The sequence below is a fragment of the Tursiops truncatus genome, chromosome 5, assembly GCF_011762595.2.
Source record: "Tursiops truncatus isolate mTurTru1 chromosome 5, mTurTru1.mat.Y, whole genome shotgun sequence".
NCBI lineage: Eukaryota > Metazoa > Chordata > Mammalia > Artiodactyla > Delphinidae > Tursiops > Tursiops truncatus.
The window spans coordinates 89,195,767-89,211,249 of record NC_047038.1 but is presented as its reverse complement, the minus strand read 5'-3'; the positions used below and the strand labels follow the sequence as shown (position 1 = coordinate 89,211,249).

The following is a 15,483-nucleotide window of genomic DNA, read 5'->3' as shown; positions in this document are numbered from 1 at the left end:
AGAACTTTTGAGGCATAGGTCTATGAACCGTGAATTATTTACCTTAGATGATGAGTACTGGATTTCATCTTTCATCTACTGAGGAGTTCAATGACCTTCTGTACTTTTTATCACCTCTAAAATTAAAAAGTAAACAACCCCTTCCATACCTCTCCTCAAATAATCATATCAAAGCTAAAGAATTTTTCTTCCAGAAGTTGACACTATATAACCTTTCAGAGAGTTTTCTTTGGATATATAATAGATTAGAACATTTTAAATCACTACCAGTCTTTCTTCCTTTGTTCTTTGTGAAACCATTGGAATCTTGACTCAGAAAAAACTAGTTAAGAGATAATTGGTTTCTATATATGCTTTTCTTTCCCTAGAGGTATGAAGGATGTCTTAGGAAATGATAGGATACACTTAATAAAGTTTATAGCTATTTCCTCATTCTGTGTTTAACACCAAACTATAAAGCTTTAATTTTATTTCTTCTGGCTTATTTTACAATTTTTGTCTTAACTTTTCTTTTAAATATGGTGCATTGAGTACATTCCTTTAACTTTCTTTCTTCCCAACATCCCACTTATATGGTTTAAAGATTGAACTAAACCACAGTTTTGAAAAGCAAGGGACAGATGTTATTACACTGGTCAAACTACCTTAAAGAGGAGTAAAAGGACTTCATTAGCTCTGTAGCTTTATATGTGCTCGGATGTGTGTGGGGAAGGAGGGAAGATCCATCTTTAGGAATGGATAAGTCCATATTTGAATAATATCATCAGTACTGGTTTTCTTTCAACATTTTAGTCTCTCTTTTCTTCTGTATTAGTTTTATTTTCAGCCAGGCAAAGATGGCTGCCAGAGGAGAGGGGGGATGGGATATTATTCTAGCCAGACCTGGGTCATATGGCCACCCCAGTGGTAGCTGGGAAGACTCACCTCCACCCAAATCACATGTAATATTTTCCCCACGGACAAGAGGGATTATATTACTAGAAAAAGGGACCGGGGAGAATGTGTGTTGAACAGTAAAATTGCAGTTGACAGTCCACTACAGGTACCATCAGAGGACAAGAAATTATGAAGAAGATAGGAAGTTCATGGGATTGGATTGACAGCAAAATCTCAAAGGAAACTGGAACTCAAGATACCAGAGGTAAGCTCAGGATTTCCTAGGGGAACCTCAGAAAGACTCCAAGCTTGGAGTCAACAAGTACAGAGAACAGTAGTGGGCAATTGGGTAATAATCAAGAATTTTAAAGAATTATTTTCCAAAGTGCTGCATTAGTTGGACCTCCTTCCTGCCCTTTCTCCAGTCTTAACAGCCCTGGTGGCAGTCATGCCTGCCCTCAGGCCAGAAGTCTAACTGTTCTCTTTTAAGAAAGTAGATTAGCAATTCAGTAGGACATCTGAGGTGTTGGAACCTGAGAGAGAAGCAGAGGCACTGAAGCATGCCTCTTCAGAGAATAGCAGTTTTGGCGGATCCCAGCAAGTTTAACTTCCTGTCTAGGTACCTTTCTGGGATACCTGCTTAAATAGTACTACCCTCCCATTTAAGGGAGACACCATTTGGGAAAACAAATTCGAACAACCTCAGAGAGAGCCAAAAATAATCTTTTTTATGCCAATATAAACAGACAGACAGTTGAGGAGAATAAAGATGGAAGAGGATTAAGATGAAAGAAAGAACAGCTGACCTCAGATAAAATTCAGAAGAAAGCTTCAAAGAAAAAAAAGTGTAATATGTATTTTACTAAGATTCAAGAACATGTTGAAATGATTAATCATAGTTTCATTGAAAAAGTGGCAGAGAACCAGGACAGATTTTGAAAATTATGAAGATAAATTTTAATGGATGGGTTAAATAACAATTTAGCATGAATCAAGACTGAGTTGTTGATTTGGAGCCAAAGAGGAGGAACTCTGTGTATGTGAAGCAAAAAAAAAAAAAGAAAGAAAAAAAATCTGGAAAAATTGAGAGAAAAAGAGTACGGAAAATACATCACAAAGTTTTCATATCTGTAAATATGAGTTCTAGAAGTAAAGAACAGGAAGGTGGAAAGGAGAAAAATATTGAAAGAAATCATTGAAGAAATATCATGAGCCAGAGAAAGATAATGAATTTCAGATTAAAGGAACCCATCTAATACCACACAGGATGAATGGAAAAAGACCTATATCTAGACACATCTGGCAAAATTTCAGAACTCTAAGGATAAAAAGAAAATCCTCAGTTACTGCCAGAGACAGGGAATAAAAAATGGAAAATCAGGTCTTCCCTGGTGGCGCAGTGGTTGAGAGTCCACCTGCCAGTGCAGGGGACACGGGTTCGTGCCCCGGTCCGGGAGGATCCCACATGCCGCGGAGCAGCTGGGCCCGTGAGCCATGGCCGCTGAGCCTGCGCGTCCGGAGGCTGTGCTCTGCAACGGGAGAAGCCACAGCAGTGAGAGGCCCGCGTACCGAAAAAAAAAAAAAAGGAAAATCAAATAACTGAGTTCTTAGCAAACGTGCTGAACGCTTGAAGATAGTGAAGCAGTATTTTCATCATTTGGGGGAAAATACTGAACTTAAATTTTTTATAGTTAACCACATTATTTATCATATGAGGACAAGTATATTTTTATATTTAGAAAAACTATGTACTTGATATGAAAATATTTGAGACACTATAATACAGTGGAAAATATAATCCAAGATAGAGGATATGGTGGTAGGGCAGTGTCGGGGGGAGGAAACTGGTAGCTACAGTGGCAGTCTTGGACCTTCAAAAAGAGCCAAAGAGAGGGCTTCCCTGGTGACGCAGTGGTTGAGAGTCCACCTGCCGATGCAGTGGACATGGGTTCGTGCCCCGGTCCGGGAAGATCCCACATGCCGTGGAGCGGCTGGGCCCGCGAGTCACGGCCGCTGAGCCTGCGCGTCCGGAGCCTGTGCTCCGCAACGGGAGAGGCCACAACAGTGAGAGGCTCACACACCACAAAAAAAAAAAAAAAAAAAGAAAAAAAGAACCAAAGAGAGCTAGAAGAAAATTCAAGTGCTGCCACTCTTAGAAAACATGGACAATTCTATTTTAACCAGTAATGTCTAAATGATATAAAATTACATTCTCTTCAGTGATTAGTATTTACTTAGTCACATTATAAATGCAGTTAATTAATTTTTAGTTTTTAGACTCAACCTAGAAAATATATAAGATAGACTTGATTATAGTTATAGAATAGTTAAGGAGTATAGTTATAAACCTTTGTAATATAAAAATAATATAACCTATAAAATTGCGAGATAGAGGGCAACAAAGGAAGGGTTAGTGCTCATTTCTTCAATGGACAGTCAATAGATAGCACATAAAAATTGGTAAATCAAGAAACAGAAGTAAAATGATGTTAAAGTTAAGCTTGTAACCGCACTGGAAGTCAGTTAACAGCGTTAACAGTGTATTGCCATTTTGTTTCAGGCCAGTAACAAAAAGATTTACTGTTCACCTTGTGCCTTTGTGGCCTTCGAATTTTTTAAAAATCGCACTTTCATGCATCATATTTATAATACTAAAAAGATTGCAGATGTGTTTCATTTATCTACCTAAATAATAATACTTTTATTTATAAAGTGCCATTCCAGGACCACATGGTTTTTAGAAATTCTGTGAGGTAGGTAGAAATGGAGGACATACAGAAATTAATTCCAAGAAATTGGAAAGTTGCATAGAATACAAATATGAATACTTTTATGTAAGATGCATAATTATTTCTTGACTGGCTTACACTCTTTATTCTGTATGTCAATTCCGGAGTCCTTTCCATGATTCTTTTTTTTTTTTTTTTAATTTTATTTATCTATGGCTGTGTTGGGTCTTCGTTTCTGTGAGAGGGCTTTCTCTAGCTGCGGCAGGTGGGGGCCACTCTTCATCACGGTGCGCGGGCCTCTCACTATCGCGGTCTCTCTTGTTGCGGAGCACAGGTTCCAGACGCGCAGGCTCAGTAATTGTGGCTCACGGGCCCAGTTGCTCCGTGGCATGTGGGATCTTCCCAGATCAGGGCTCGAACCCGTGTCCCCTGCATTGGCAGGCAGGTTCTCAACCACTGCGTCACCAGGGAAGCCCTTCCATGATTCTTTTAAAAAAAAAAGTTTGTTAAAAATTTGGATGTATGGGAAAATTCTGAGTCCTTCTTCCCACCAGTGCCTTTAAATAAGATGACATTTTCTCTGACATACTGAAGACTGGGATTAGAAGCCTGGTTTTTCCATAAGAAGAAAGTCATGTGATCAAGGAGAGCTACAGCTACTGGCGGCAGGGTATATCTTCTGGAAAAACTGGAAGAAAAGATGGGAATAGAGATGGCCTTTTTTATCTTTCTGAAGATAGAGCTTATCTTATGTCCCTAGCTGGACAATATTTGTTGAATGAAAGAATTTATTTTGATGCCACTTCAACTTAAAGATAGGTTGGCATCCTGTTCCTACTGTACATAGGTAAAATGTTTTTTGAAAGCCTAATTTTAGGAGTGTTGCATCAGAAACGTCTTTTGGGAAGCACATTTCTAATTGTATGTTTGTCATATTTGATTTTAAAAATCATGAAATATTATGCTGTTATATGCATATAAGTACTGAAAGTGTAAACTGCCAAGACCCTAAGACCTAAGTACACTATCTATAATGATTCTACTTAAATTATACAGTTTTCTAGGCAAGCTGGAGTGCTTAAAAAGAAATCAAATTATGCAAATATATACCCTTAAAATAACTTATGAGAAATACTTTAAAAACTAAGCATTTTACTGGAAATTGTGGAATTTGTGTTAGAGAGAGATGGTTTACCTGAGCGTACAAAAACGAATATTAAAGTATAAAATTATATTTGGCAATTCAGTTATGCTTTGAAACATTTTGTAAGCTATTGGTTTTTCAGTGGCTACCCTTTAAAGAATATTAACTGCCTTCACTGAGAGACATTGGCATATGTGTTCTTGAAGAGGATGGGAATTCTCAAGTAATTGTAAATATAGTTGACTCTGTTAAGAAATTGATGAAAGAGCTATTGAATGATATGAATGTGGGTTAAATTTGGTTTCATAAAACATAGTAGTGATTTCATAAAACATGCTGGTGTTTATCTGTTACACACATAAAAGTTGTTATATGTTAACTTCTGTTTTCTTATCTGGTGTTAGTTTTTATTAGATTTGGTAGTAAAACTGAATATCTGAAATTTGTGGGGGAAGTTGAAAGTAATGGTAGTAACATTGCTTCTAACATAGCTGTGTTGTGAGATATCTTCATGATGACCAAAGAGTCACAGTTACATTGACTGAAATCAGTATTTCTTTATATATATATATATATATGGGGTTTGTGTTGGGATCTCTGGTGGTCAGGATCAGATTAGTGGAAAAGGGACCCCATTTTGCAATTTTTGGCCTAGTTTTTTGAGGATATAGACAATTTAATGTAATACATTTCCTAGGAGATGGAATTATGAGTCTGAAAGAGTACTTGCAATAATTGCTTGCAGGCAAACCATTCCAGATTTGTTATGAATAGACTAGGCTAGAAACAGCAGAGTGGTAATTGGCATCATGAGAAACCAGACTGATTGGAGCTTGCTGCCAGCAACTCTAGGCCATCAAGCAACCAGAGAAGGAGTTGCGATTGCAAGGTTCCTTGCGTAGTTTTTGCATCCTGATTATTTTCCATGCCTTTGATACTGTCTTAAGTGACCTGGAGCTGTTTCTTGTGTCCCCTAGAGCAGGGGTCCCCAATTCCCGGGCTGTTAAGAACGCAGGCCGCACAGCAGGAGGTCAGTGGTGATGAAGCGGAGCTTCATCTGCCACTTCCCTTCACTCCCCATGGCTGGCATTACCGCCTGAACCATCCCCCCGCTCACCGCCAGGTCTTCGGAAAAATAGTCTTCCACGAAACCGGTCCCTGGTTCCAAAAAGATTGGGGACCGCTGCCCTAGAGTAGGACAGTCGTCCTTCCAGAAGGGTGGTAGAAATTGGTTAACTCAAAAAAATTGGCTTTGGACTTGTCTCTTGTTGTAATTTGCATTTTTATCCCCAGGCTCTCTACTCTCCCCACCACTGTGCTTGTGGGGTTGGGGTAGGGAGGTAGGCTGTGTGTGTGTGTGTGTGTGTGTGTGTGTGTGTGTGTGTGTGTGTGGTATATTTATTTTTGTTGGTAGATACTTGTTGCTTTGGAACAGAAGAAATTGAGAGCACTGTACTATCAGTAGATTTAGCCTATTTGAAACAAAACCAAAAAATGTTGAAGGAAGTTATTCCTATTATATATGTACTTGTTTATTTTTATTTGAAATGTTGTACAGACAAATTTGGGAGGTGAATGTTCTCCAAAAACAATAAAAATCTTGTCAATTTTGTATACATAGAACCTATTGTGAAATACTAGGAAAAGAATGAATTCATGGTGTGACCTAGCATCGGTAGAGACAACAAGTGCAAGTGTCCAGCAGGCACAACTGTAATTGCAGATGTGAAAGGAGGGAAAGCTGTTTTGTTTCTTACTTTGCTTAGTCTGTTACTTATATTTGGACAAGACTGTGGTTGTATTTAATTCTATACATGGGACACATCTGGATGGAATATTTGTTTAAATATAATAATACTTTCTGTACTGTTCTGAATGGAGTTTTGAGTTTTATTTATTAGTTAGATTAAAGAAAAATGGAGAGGGACTATATATCAGAGAAGATGAAAAAATCATTGAAGATTTTGATTTTAGACTTTGTTGAAAATCAGGATCAAGTTTTTCTAGATTATAGACTCTTGCAGGTGCAGTAACTATTTGTCATTCTATATCCATTGTGTAGTATAAAGCCTGTCACCTAGTAAGCACTCAGTAAATATTTGTATAAATGAATGATCAAAATAGTAATGATCTTTCAAAAGAAAGTTTACTAGGGCCTTTTTATAGCATTAGCCTTGAGAAAAATTTTATTTAAGCAATAAATATCCTTCCTCACATTTAGAATATACTAATGGATGGCCTTTTCATTATTTATATATTAGGTTATAATTTTATATATCCTTACTTAATCCTTTGTTACCTAAGCCTTTTAGGTGTTCCTCACACATCTAGAAGCCTGTCCAACTATTAACATTTATTTTGGAGGTTCTGGTGAAGTTTTAATCATTCTTATTTTTAAACATTATCATCAAAATTTGACCTGGGGGCTTCCCTGGTGGCGCAGTGGTTGAGAGTCCGCCTGCCAATGCAGGGGACGCAGGTTCGTGCCCCGGTCCGGGAAGATCCCACATGCCGCGGAGCGGCTGTGCCCCGTGAGCCATGGCCGCTGGGCCTGCGTGTCCAGAGCCTGTGCTCCGCGACGGGAGAGGCCACAACAGTGAGAGGCCTGTGTACCGCAAAAAGAAAAAAAAAAAAATTTGACCTGGGATACATGTCAAGAAACTGTGATAGAAGCTCTTTAGTGCTCTTTGTGTTAATAAAAACCTATCTTCTTCATCTTAGTTTGCGTTCGATTTTTTTTCCAAGAATGATGGAAGGATTACTTTAGAAATTTATGCTTTAGAAATGAATAGTTTGAAATAAATGTGGAAGGCAAACAAATGAATACCCAACAGTATTTTATTAATTTAGTTTAGTAAGAACATACCCAAAGAATTCTGGATCTTTATGATACTGAATTCCGGCAGAAACTTCACAACTTAAAGAGTCCATTAAACCTGGGTGGAATTTGTATTTAACCGAAGTAGATTTTCTAAAAGTGTCATTTGATTCACCATTCTTCTCTGTTCTCCAAGTACGTACATATAGACAGAATCTGCATTGTGGCTCCTTATTTTGTTTTTTGGGGTTTTTTTGTGGTAAATAAATTCTTAATCTGTCAGGGAATTAATGTATTTTTTTTGTTAAGGGAACAGAAGTTAGATGAGAGGAGATGTAATTTTCATTTGCATTTCCTTAAAAAGTGGAAATGATGAGGGAGTAAGGATAAATCTAGAATCATGTTTTAAAACATGCTTATTTCTGATCTGGGTTTCACTTAATAGACTTTGTATCATTAATACTTACTATTTGTAGGGAAGCAGGCAGTCTCATTCACTGTCAGAGTGTAAATTCAACCTTAGTGGGCAATTTGGTAACATAAAGTTTTAAATAAAGTTTTAAATACATGTACCCATCAAGAAATTTACAGTACAGTTATATTCAGGTATGTGCAGAGTATGTGTGCCCTTTTTTTGGGCATGTTCATTGCAGTATTGTGAAATGTTGAAGGAACACAAATGCCCACCAAAAGGGAACTGATTAAATAAATTATAGTACAGTTTTTTAGTGAAAATTTGAGCAACTATCACAATCAAAGAGAGAGATACATGTACTAATCTGAAACAGTTATGGAGTATTACATTTTTAAAATGGAGATGAAGAAAAGTATGTACAATATGCTTCCATTTGTATAAAAAATAATCTACACTAAGATAAGCTTTATATATGTAGGTTATTTCTGGAAGAATACACTAGTTGTGCTTTTAGGAGTTGGTGAGAGATAGGTTTACTTTTCCATATGTTCTCTTTTATATAGGAATGTTTTCCATGTACATGTATTACTTTGCAGATAAAAACCATAGTTTTTTTTAAAAAAGAAAGTAATCTGTGGTGGTAATGAAAAGAATATTACTGTGCTACATTAGACATATATCGAGGGCTTCCCTAGTGGCACAGTGGTTAAGAATCCGCCTGCCAATGCAGGGGACATGGGTTCGAGCCCTGGTCCGGGAAGATCCCACATGCCACGGAGCAACTAAGCCCGTGCACCGCAACTACTGAGTCTGCACTCTAGAGCCCGTGAGCCACAACTACTGAAGCCCACGTGCCTAGAGCCTGTGCCCATGCACCTCAACGAAGACCCAACGCAGCCAAAACTAAAAAAAATAAAATAAATAAGTTAAAAAAAAAAGACATATATCAAGAACCCCCAGTCATATTGTGGCATGATTTGGTTTAGGAGAAATATAAGGTAAATTCATGGTGATAGAGTTATTTTAATAATGTATATAGGGTATCAGAAATTTGACCATGTTTTGTTATCCTTTTAATTTAAATTCTGTTTAACTCTTTAATGTATGTATGTCACTTATGCTTGGTCCAGGCTATTTTACACTTCTGCTGAAATATAACTTACAGAGTAGAAAAGAGAAAAATAGAGATGTTATAAAGTAATGACTACATTTCACACATTTTGAGAGGTGAAGTTGGTTCAGATTTTGTTTTCCTAGTAGTTTGTTTTTATGTAGGCGGGTGAAATAATTATATTTATGCTGCAACCAATTATTTGTCCTTGTTTTGTTTGAAAATGTGGATTTTGATAAGTCTCGCCCTTCCCTAAATAGAAAAAAATATTTGATGGGAGCAGAACTTCTTTACAAGGAATATTTGATTGAAAAAAAAATGTTTTATGTGGAGGAACAAACATCAACAAAATGTTAAACCATACAAAATAGGGTTGCTTGCTTGTCAACATATTTGTGTGTGTGTGTGTGTGTGTGTGTGTGTGTGTGTTTGGTTTCTTTGCTCCTCGTTCAAAGAAATCAGTGCTGGTCCTAAATAAAATTGTAACTTTCAGAAGATTCCTTTATGCAGTCTTGGTATTTATTAAGCTTCTTCTGTCCTTTTCCCCCACTTTTTATGGGAGGCTTTTCTCTTCACTTTGGACATTTGAATCTTCTTATTGTAGTAAGTATTTTCCTTTATGATTTAAGTCACTTACATCTGTTAGTTTGTATTTGTTTGCGTAACTGTAAGTAGGTTATCATTTATGCTTTAATGCTTTTGCCATAGGTGAAAATTAAAGATTTTGAAATCCATTTTAGGCAAATGGGAAAACAGGTTTTTTTGCCTACAAATTGAGGTTGAACTAGAAGGAAAGTGGCTTACTATTAGGATGTACGGTCTTATAGCAGATGTATATGAATCTCCTTTCACACACCCTTTTGCCCAAAGTATCCTATGCTGTGGCATAGGTCCTCATATTAACAAAAGAACCAGAAAATAAAATTAAGAATAAATAATTACTTTGCTGTATAACAAAGAATTACAGGGACTTCCCTAGTGGCGCAGTGGTTAAGAATCCGCCTGCCAGTGCAGGGGATACGGGTTCAATCCCTGGTCTGTGAAGATCCCACATGCTGTGGAGCAGCGAAGCCCGTGCGCCACAACTACTGAGCCTGTGCTCTAGAGCCCGCGAGCCACAACTGCTGAGTCTGCGTGCCACAACTACTGAAGCCCGTGTGCCTAGAGCCCGTGCTCCTCCACAAGAGAAGCCACGGCAGTGAGAAGCCCACCCACCACAATGAAGAGTAGCCCCCATCACTGCAACTAGAGAAAGCCCGCGCTCAACAACGAAAACCCAATGCAGCCAAAAATAAATAAATAAATATATTAAAAAAAAAAGAATTACAGAAATTCTCAAATATAGATTCTGTTTATATTCAACATTTCTAATATCTTATTTCAGTGACCTAAAGATAATAGTCACAGAACACATGTTCTTGTCATCAGAAATAATTCCTAGTGGTAGCAATAATTTAAAAGGGATTAGGATACAAATCTGGATATCAGATGATTCCTTTATTCATGCATTTGTTATTTAATCAACAAATACTTAAGTCCTTGCTCTATGCCAGAGACTGTGCTGGCCCTGGGTATACCTTGGCAAACAGAGCATTGCCTGCTTTCATCAAGCTTGTGATCCGTAAGGGAGAGACATGATAAATGATATATAAATATCTGTAATTCTGTAAGAAAGCCATAATCACATCTTTATTACTAAAAACTTAACAGTATATGTCAGAAAACATAAGGGAAGCACCGTATAATCCTAGAACAGGAGGGAAGGAGACAGTGAATGGTTTGATTGACTTGAATCTTAGGGGGCCCGATTTCTTGTCAAAGTTGGAAAGCCTGTTCTTGGCTTATGGGAAATAAGAATGTATGAACATATGAGTTCCTTGAATTCAAATCTACCATTACTTGCTTCTGTTGGAAGAAGGTTTGAGAAACAGAAACTTCGTTGATGACTTCTCCTAATCTAAGGATGAAGCAGTTTATTTGAAGTATGGAACGGATTGAGCTGGAAGGAGGAAAATAGTAAGATCAGTTTTCTGGTTCTTCATAAGCTGTGTCTTAACAATGGACATTATTTTGTTTGAGAACCTCCAAATACCAGACACACTTATATATAAATGAAAGCGCTGTATATGGTCTGAGGGAAAACATTTTTAATATCATTTGTTTTCCATTAATTTCACACATCCTTTGAAGTCAGACCCTTCTGGGTTTGAATCTCAACTCTGCTATATAACTATGTACTGTCTGTGGCTTGATTTTCTCATTCGTAAAATGAGGGTCATATCATCTGGAGGAAGTACAGTAGATGGTTCAGAGGACAGACTCTGGAGTCAAGTACCTGGGTCCATATCTTAGCTTCTTAACTTAATTAGCTTAGTTGCCAGTAAGTTGGGGAAGTTGCTTAACTTCTGTGTACCTCAGTTTCCAGAATGGAGATAATAGTAGCTACCTTTCTTTTAGGATTATTGTGAGATTTAATGAGTTAATATATACAAGGCACTTAAAGTGGTGTATCACATATAGTAAGCACAAGGTAATTATTAATGTTATTATTTTGAATTATTATCACCTAGGGTATTGTGAGGGTTAAATAACATGTTTATTTGAAAAACAATGACTTGTATATTGCCTGACACAGTGAGGATGTCTCCTAAATATCAGAAACTGAGTAGTAGATACTTTATCTCATTTAATCTTCTCATAAACCTGTTTAGAAGAAATTTTATCTGTTTTGTTGACTGTACCCAGGACAGTTTCTGATATACAATAGAAAATCCATTGTTGAGTGAATATTATCCCTTTTTACAGATAAATAAACTAAGGCCCAAGAGAATTACAAAATCTTTCTACTAAAACATGGCATCACTTTGAGGAGACATTACTGGAAAGGCCATTCATATCATCACTGAGATTTGACCATATGTGAATGGTCTTCCCTGTCGTTTTCCTTTCCTTTAAAAAATTCACTTTCTCTAGTTAGGTTAGGAAAATTTAGACTAGAAGAACTGTTCACCTTAGAGTTATAATTAGATTGGTTAACCTAATTGAGGGATCACTTCAAGTTCAGTTTGTATGGCACTCTCACAAGTACAGGGTTATTTTGTTAATACTGCAGAGCACAAAACATTGTTCCTCTCCCATTGCATTTTGTATATTATATATTATATAAGGAAGAAATTTGACAAAGTAAAAAATTTTACTAAAGTGAGGGTCAATTACAGTGATAAATATAAAATTAGCTCTACTGTTACTCACCCACTTTATTTGCTATTAAATGATCCAGAAACAGTGTTTCTGAATTTCATTCATCTGAAATATTTTAGTCTCTTGTAGTATTTATGATAAGGTGGGGGGGAGGCCATTTCTTTGGTTAGTAAATGAGGTTAAAGACATTCCTAGAAAATGCATATAACTGTGATGTGTTATGGTTTGCTTCAGTGATTGTAAATCTGTTGAATGTTAATCTCATTTCTCTTAGATATTTCCAAACAGATTAGTTTATAGAAAACCAGTTTACCATTAAAAAACTACATTAAATTATTACTTTCGGCACCCTCAAGTCAGCACCTGTAATATATGTGTTACATAATACATATGGCTGATGTAACAAATTCCTGATTTGGTATTACCTTGCATCCTTCTTTGCGTATTTAATATAGCCATTAATCTTACTACAAGGCTTTACTAAGGATAAATTGCTACGTAAACCACTTCAACCTCTTTTGTTCAACCAGGAAGCCAGACGTGTTTAAATAGGTTTTAAAAAAATGTCATTATTTCTTTTTTGAAATTTTAGAGTTTTAAAAATTTGAAATGGTAAAATAAGAGACTTTATTTTGCCTGTTGAAATTACTTGACAGAAGTTTGCTTTGGAATAGAGCTTCTGTATCTTTAAAAAATACACAGTGAGTCACCCCCTGCTCTTTTGGTAGATGCCTGGCTAGTGAACAGCTAAGCTGCTTTAGGCATGTAATAGAACATTCCATTTCCTGTTCCCTTGCTGACACAGAGGAGTGTTCCTGCTGGCAATGATCTAATCATAGTGCAGTAAGAAACATGGCAGTTTGATAAAACATGGTGGAGACAGCGGCTGAAATGGAAGCATATGTTCTAGAAGACATTCTTGAGGTAGGGCTAGGTTTGTAAATGAAATGAAAGTTGAAATCTGAACAAAGAAATCTTATCTGCCGGAATTATTTTACAGATGAATAGATTAGAGGAGAGAGCAAAGAGAGGCAGAGCATAAAAGCAAGATACGGTCAGACCTTATTCTGTGTGAGAATGTGCCAATCTAGTTCACATGATTACTAAAACCTTATTTTGTTTAAACCTAATGTTTTGTAAATTGTAGCTATATGTTTGATAGGGGAAAAAAGAAAAAGAAAGGAAGGGCCTCGGACTTAATAAAAAGCCTTGTGCTGGTGGTGACCTTTAGATTAACTCATTAGAAGGTGGGGTCTGCAAAGCAGCTTTGAGTAGGTTTAGTATCATATGTCTTAGAATTCATTTACATATCTAAGCCCAAAACTCTGCTTGCAGTTAACTATTAAAAACAGCTGGTTATTTTAGTTTCTAGGGTAAAATTAAGCATATATATTAATCTAATTGCTTAATTTAGCTGGTACATTCTGCTTCTAGGTTTTTCATGTGACTTCATTATAAAATAAATTATTAAATTAAAAATTAAAAGACTGTAAAATTTAACTAATGCTTGAGAGCTCACAAAAATCTGCATTTTGAGTCATGAGAATTTTAAATTATGTTTTCTTTTTTTTCCTGTTTGTGTCAGTGTTATAGAACCTATTTGCGTATAAATCCGTTCAAGAAAATACATGTCAAAGTGAAACTATAATTGGTTTTGGCCTTGGATGTAATATACCATCAAATATTTGTATTTATAGATATATAGATATTTAAATCCCATTTTCTTATTTTGGGGGTTGTAGGGTTCCCCCCCATTAAAAAAACTGTCTAATTTTCATGATGGTGAGTGGTATTCCTAATACTTAGACTGTTAAGATAATTCGTTAAATATTTTACTATCTTCAGGAAGAGAATTTGTTAGGGGGAGAGGGCTTGGGAGAATAAGCTGCAAAGGGAAGCTAGGCGGGGTTAACAAGAGAAAAAAGCCTATGCGCATTATAAAGTGCTGCATGATCAATGAGCATTTTCTGGAGTCCCTCAGTGTATGCTTGGAGCTGACATTGCAGCAAGTCTCATGGTTGTTCTGCAGAATGAAAACTGATTCCATTGTATTATCTAGCTCCTTGCAGACACCTGCCAACATACTCTTTACCCCTCTCCTAAGAGCTATTGTCTGAGTTGAATTCTCTGGTTAATTTGCATTCTTTTCATTTCTCTTTCTTTTTTATATTTTGATAGAATTAGTGAGTCTCCTTAGAAGTGGTATGGTGTATCTTATAAATAGTGATATATACTTTCATCAAGGCACTTCAATAATTAGCAGTGGTCACATGACTATTAGTGGTTCAGATTAAACAAGTCTAAAAAGTTCTAGTGGGACATATTTATTTGCTTTTTAAAAATTTTGCTTTGGATTTTAAAAGAAGCGTACCTTATAGATTTCAGTAAATTTATATATTTTCTTTGGTCATTTAAAATTTCAGCATATGACAGATTTTAGACGTCTTACTTATTTTCTGGGAAAACCCACTTGGGCATAGTTTTATGCCTTAAGTATAGGTTTTTTCTAATACTATCTTAAAAATTGGCTTTTCATTATTCCCACTAAACACAGAAGTGTTTAATGTCATGTTAAGATTTTATGTTGCCTAATTTGTTCATAGTCACTAGTTAGTTACAGAGGTTATTTTACCTCTGTAATTTTTATTGTCCTAGTTTTCAGTTTCTCTTAATTTGGTTCCTATACACCTGTCGCATTAAACCATACTAAGTGAGTTTTCTCTTTATTTAATATTATTTTATTTAACTGAGTATTTGTCAGTTACTGGCAGACTAGAAGTGAAAATTTTCCAACTAGTAATAAAATATTCTTTTCCAAAATTAAAAGTGCTCATAATGACCTAATGCTAAAAATAAAAGTTTAAAAAGAATAGACTTGCTAACTCTGAAGCTAAATATACCATATTCTAAAGTACCTCATATTGCAAGTGGATAGATATATTTTATACAGTGAACTTTCTAGAAAAAAATTTTTAATGGGTTAGCTCCTTGTGTAAATATCTAATAATGAAGTTCATCTATATGTCACATTGACAATTTTATTATTGTATCTAATATTGAGCCAAACAAACTTCTAATATGTGAAGTTTGTCACCATAATTTTCATCTTTATGACTGTTTATTGAGCATCTGGAATTTTATATAGATTTTTGATTATTTACATTAAACATTGAATTCCTGCTATGTTTT

The 15,483-nt window shown here is 36.0% G+C and overlaps 1 protein-coding gene across 10 annotated transcripts in view; it reads left to right on the top strand.

Moving 5' to 3' along the window:
• Window positions 1-15,483, top strand: part of ANKRD17 (ankyrin repeat domain 17) — a 161,341-nt gene that overhangs the window by 19,107 nt on the left and 126,751 nt on the right. The window contains exon 1 of one of the 10 annotated variants that reach the window (XM_019932695.3): window positions 13,104-13,218. The exons of the other annotated variants lie outside the window; for them this stretch is intronic. Coding sequence (XP_019788254.1) covers window positions 13,165-13,218 — 54 coding nt within the window. The 5' untranslated portion in view covers window positions 13,104-13,164. Of the gene's footprint in view, window positions 1-13,103; window positions 13,219-15,483 lie in introns of those variants that run through there. 10 annotated transcript variants of the gene reach the window in all.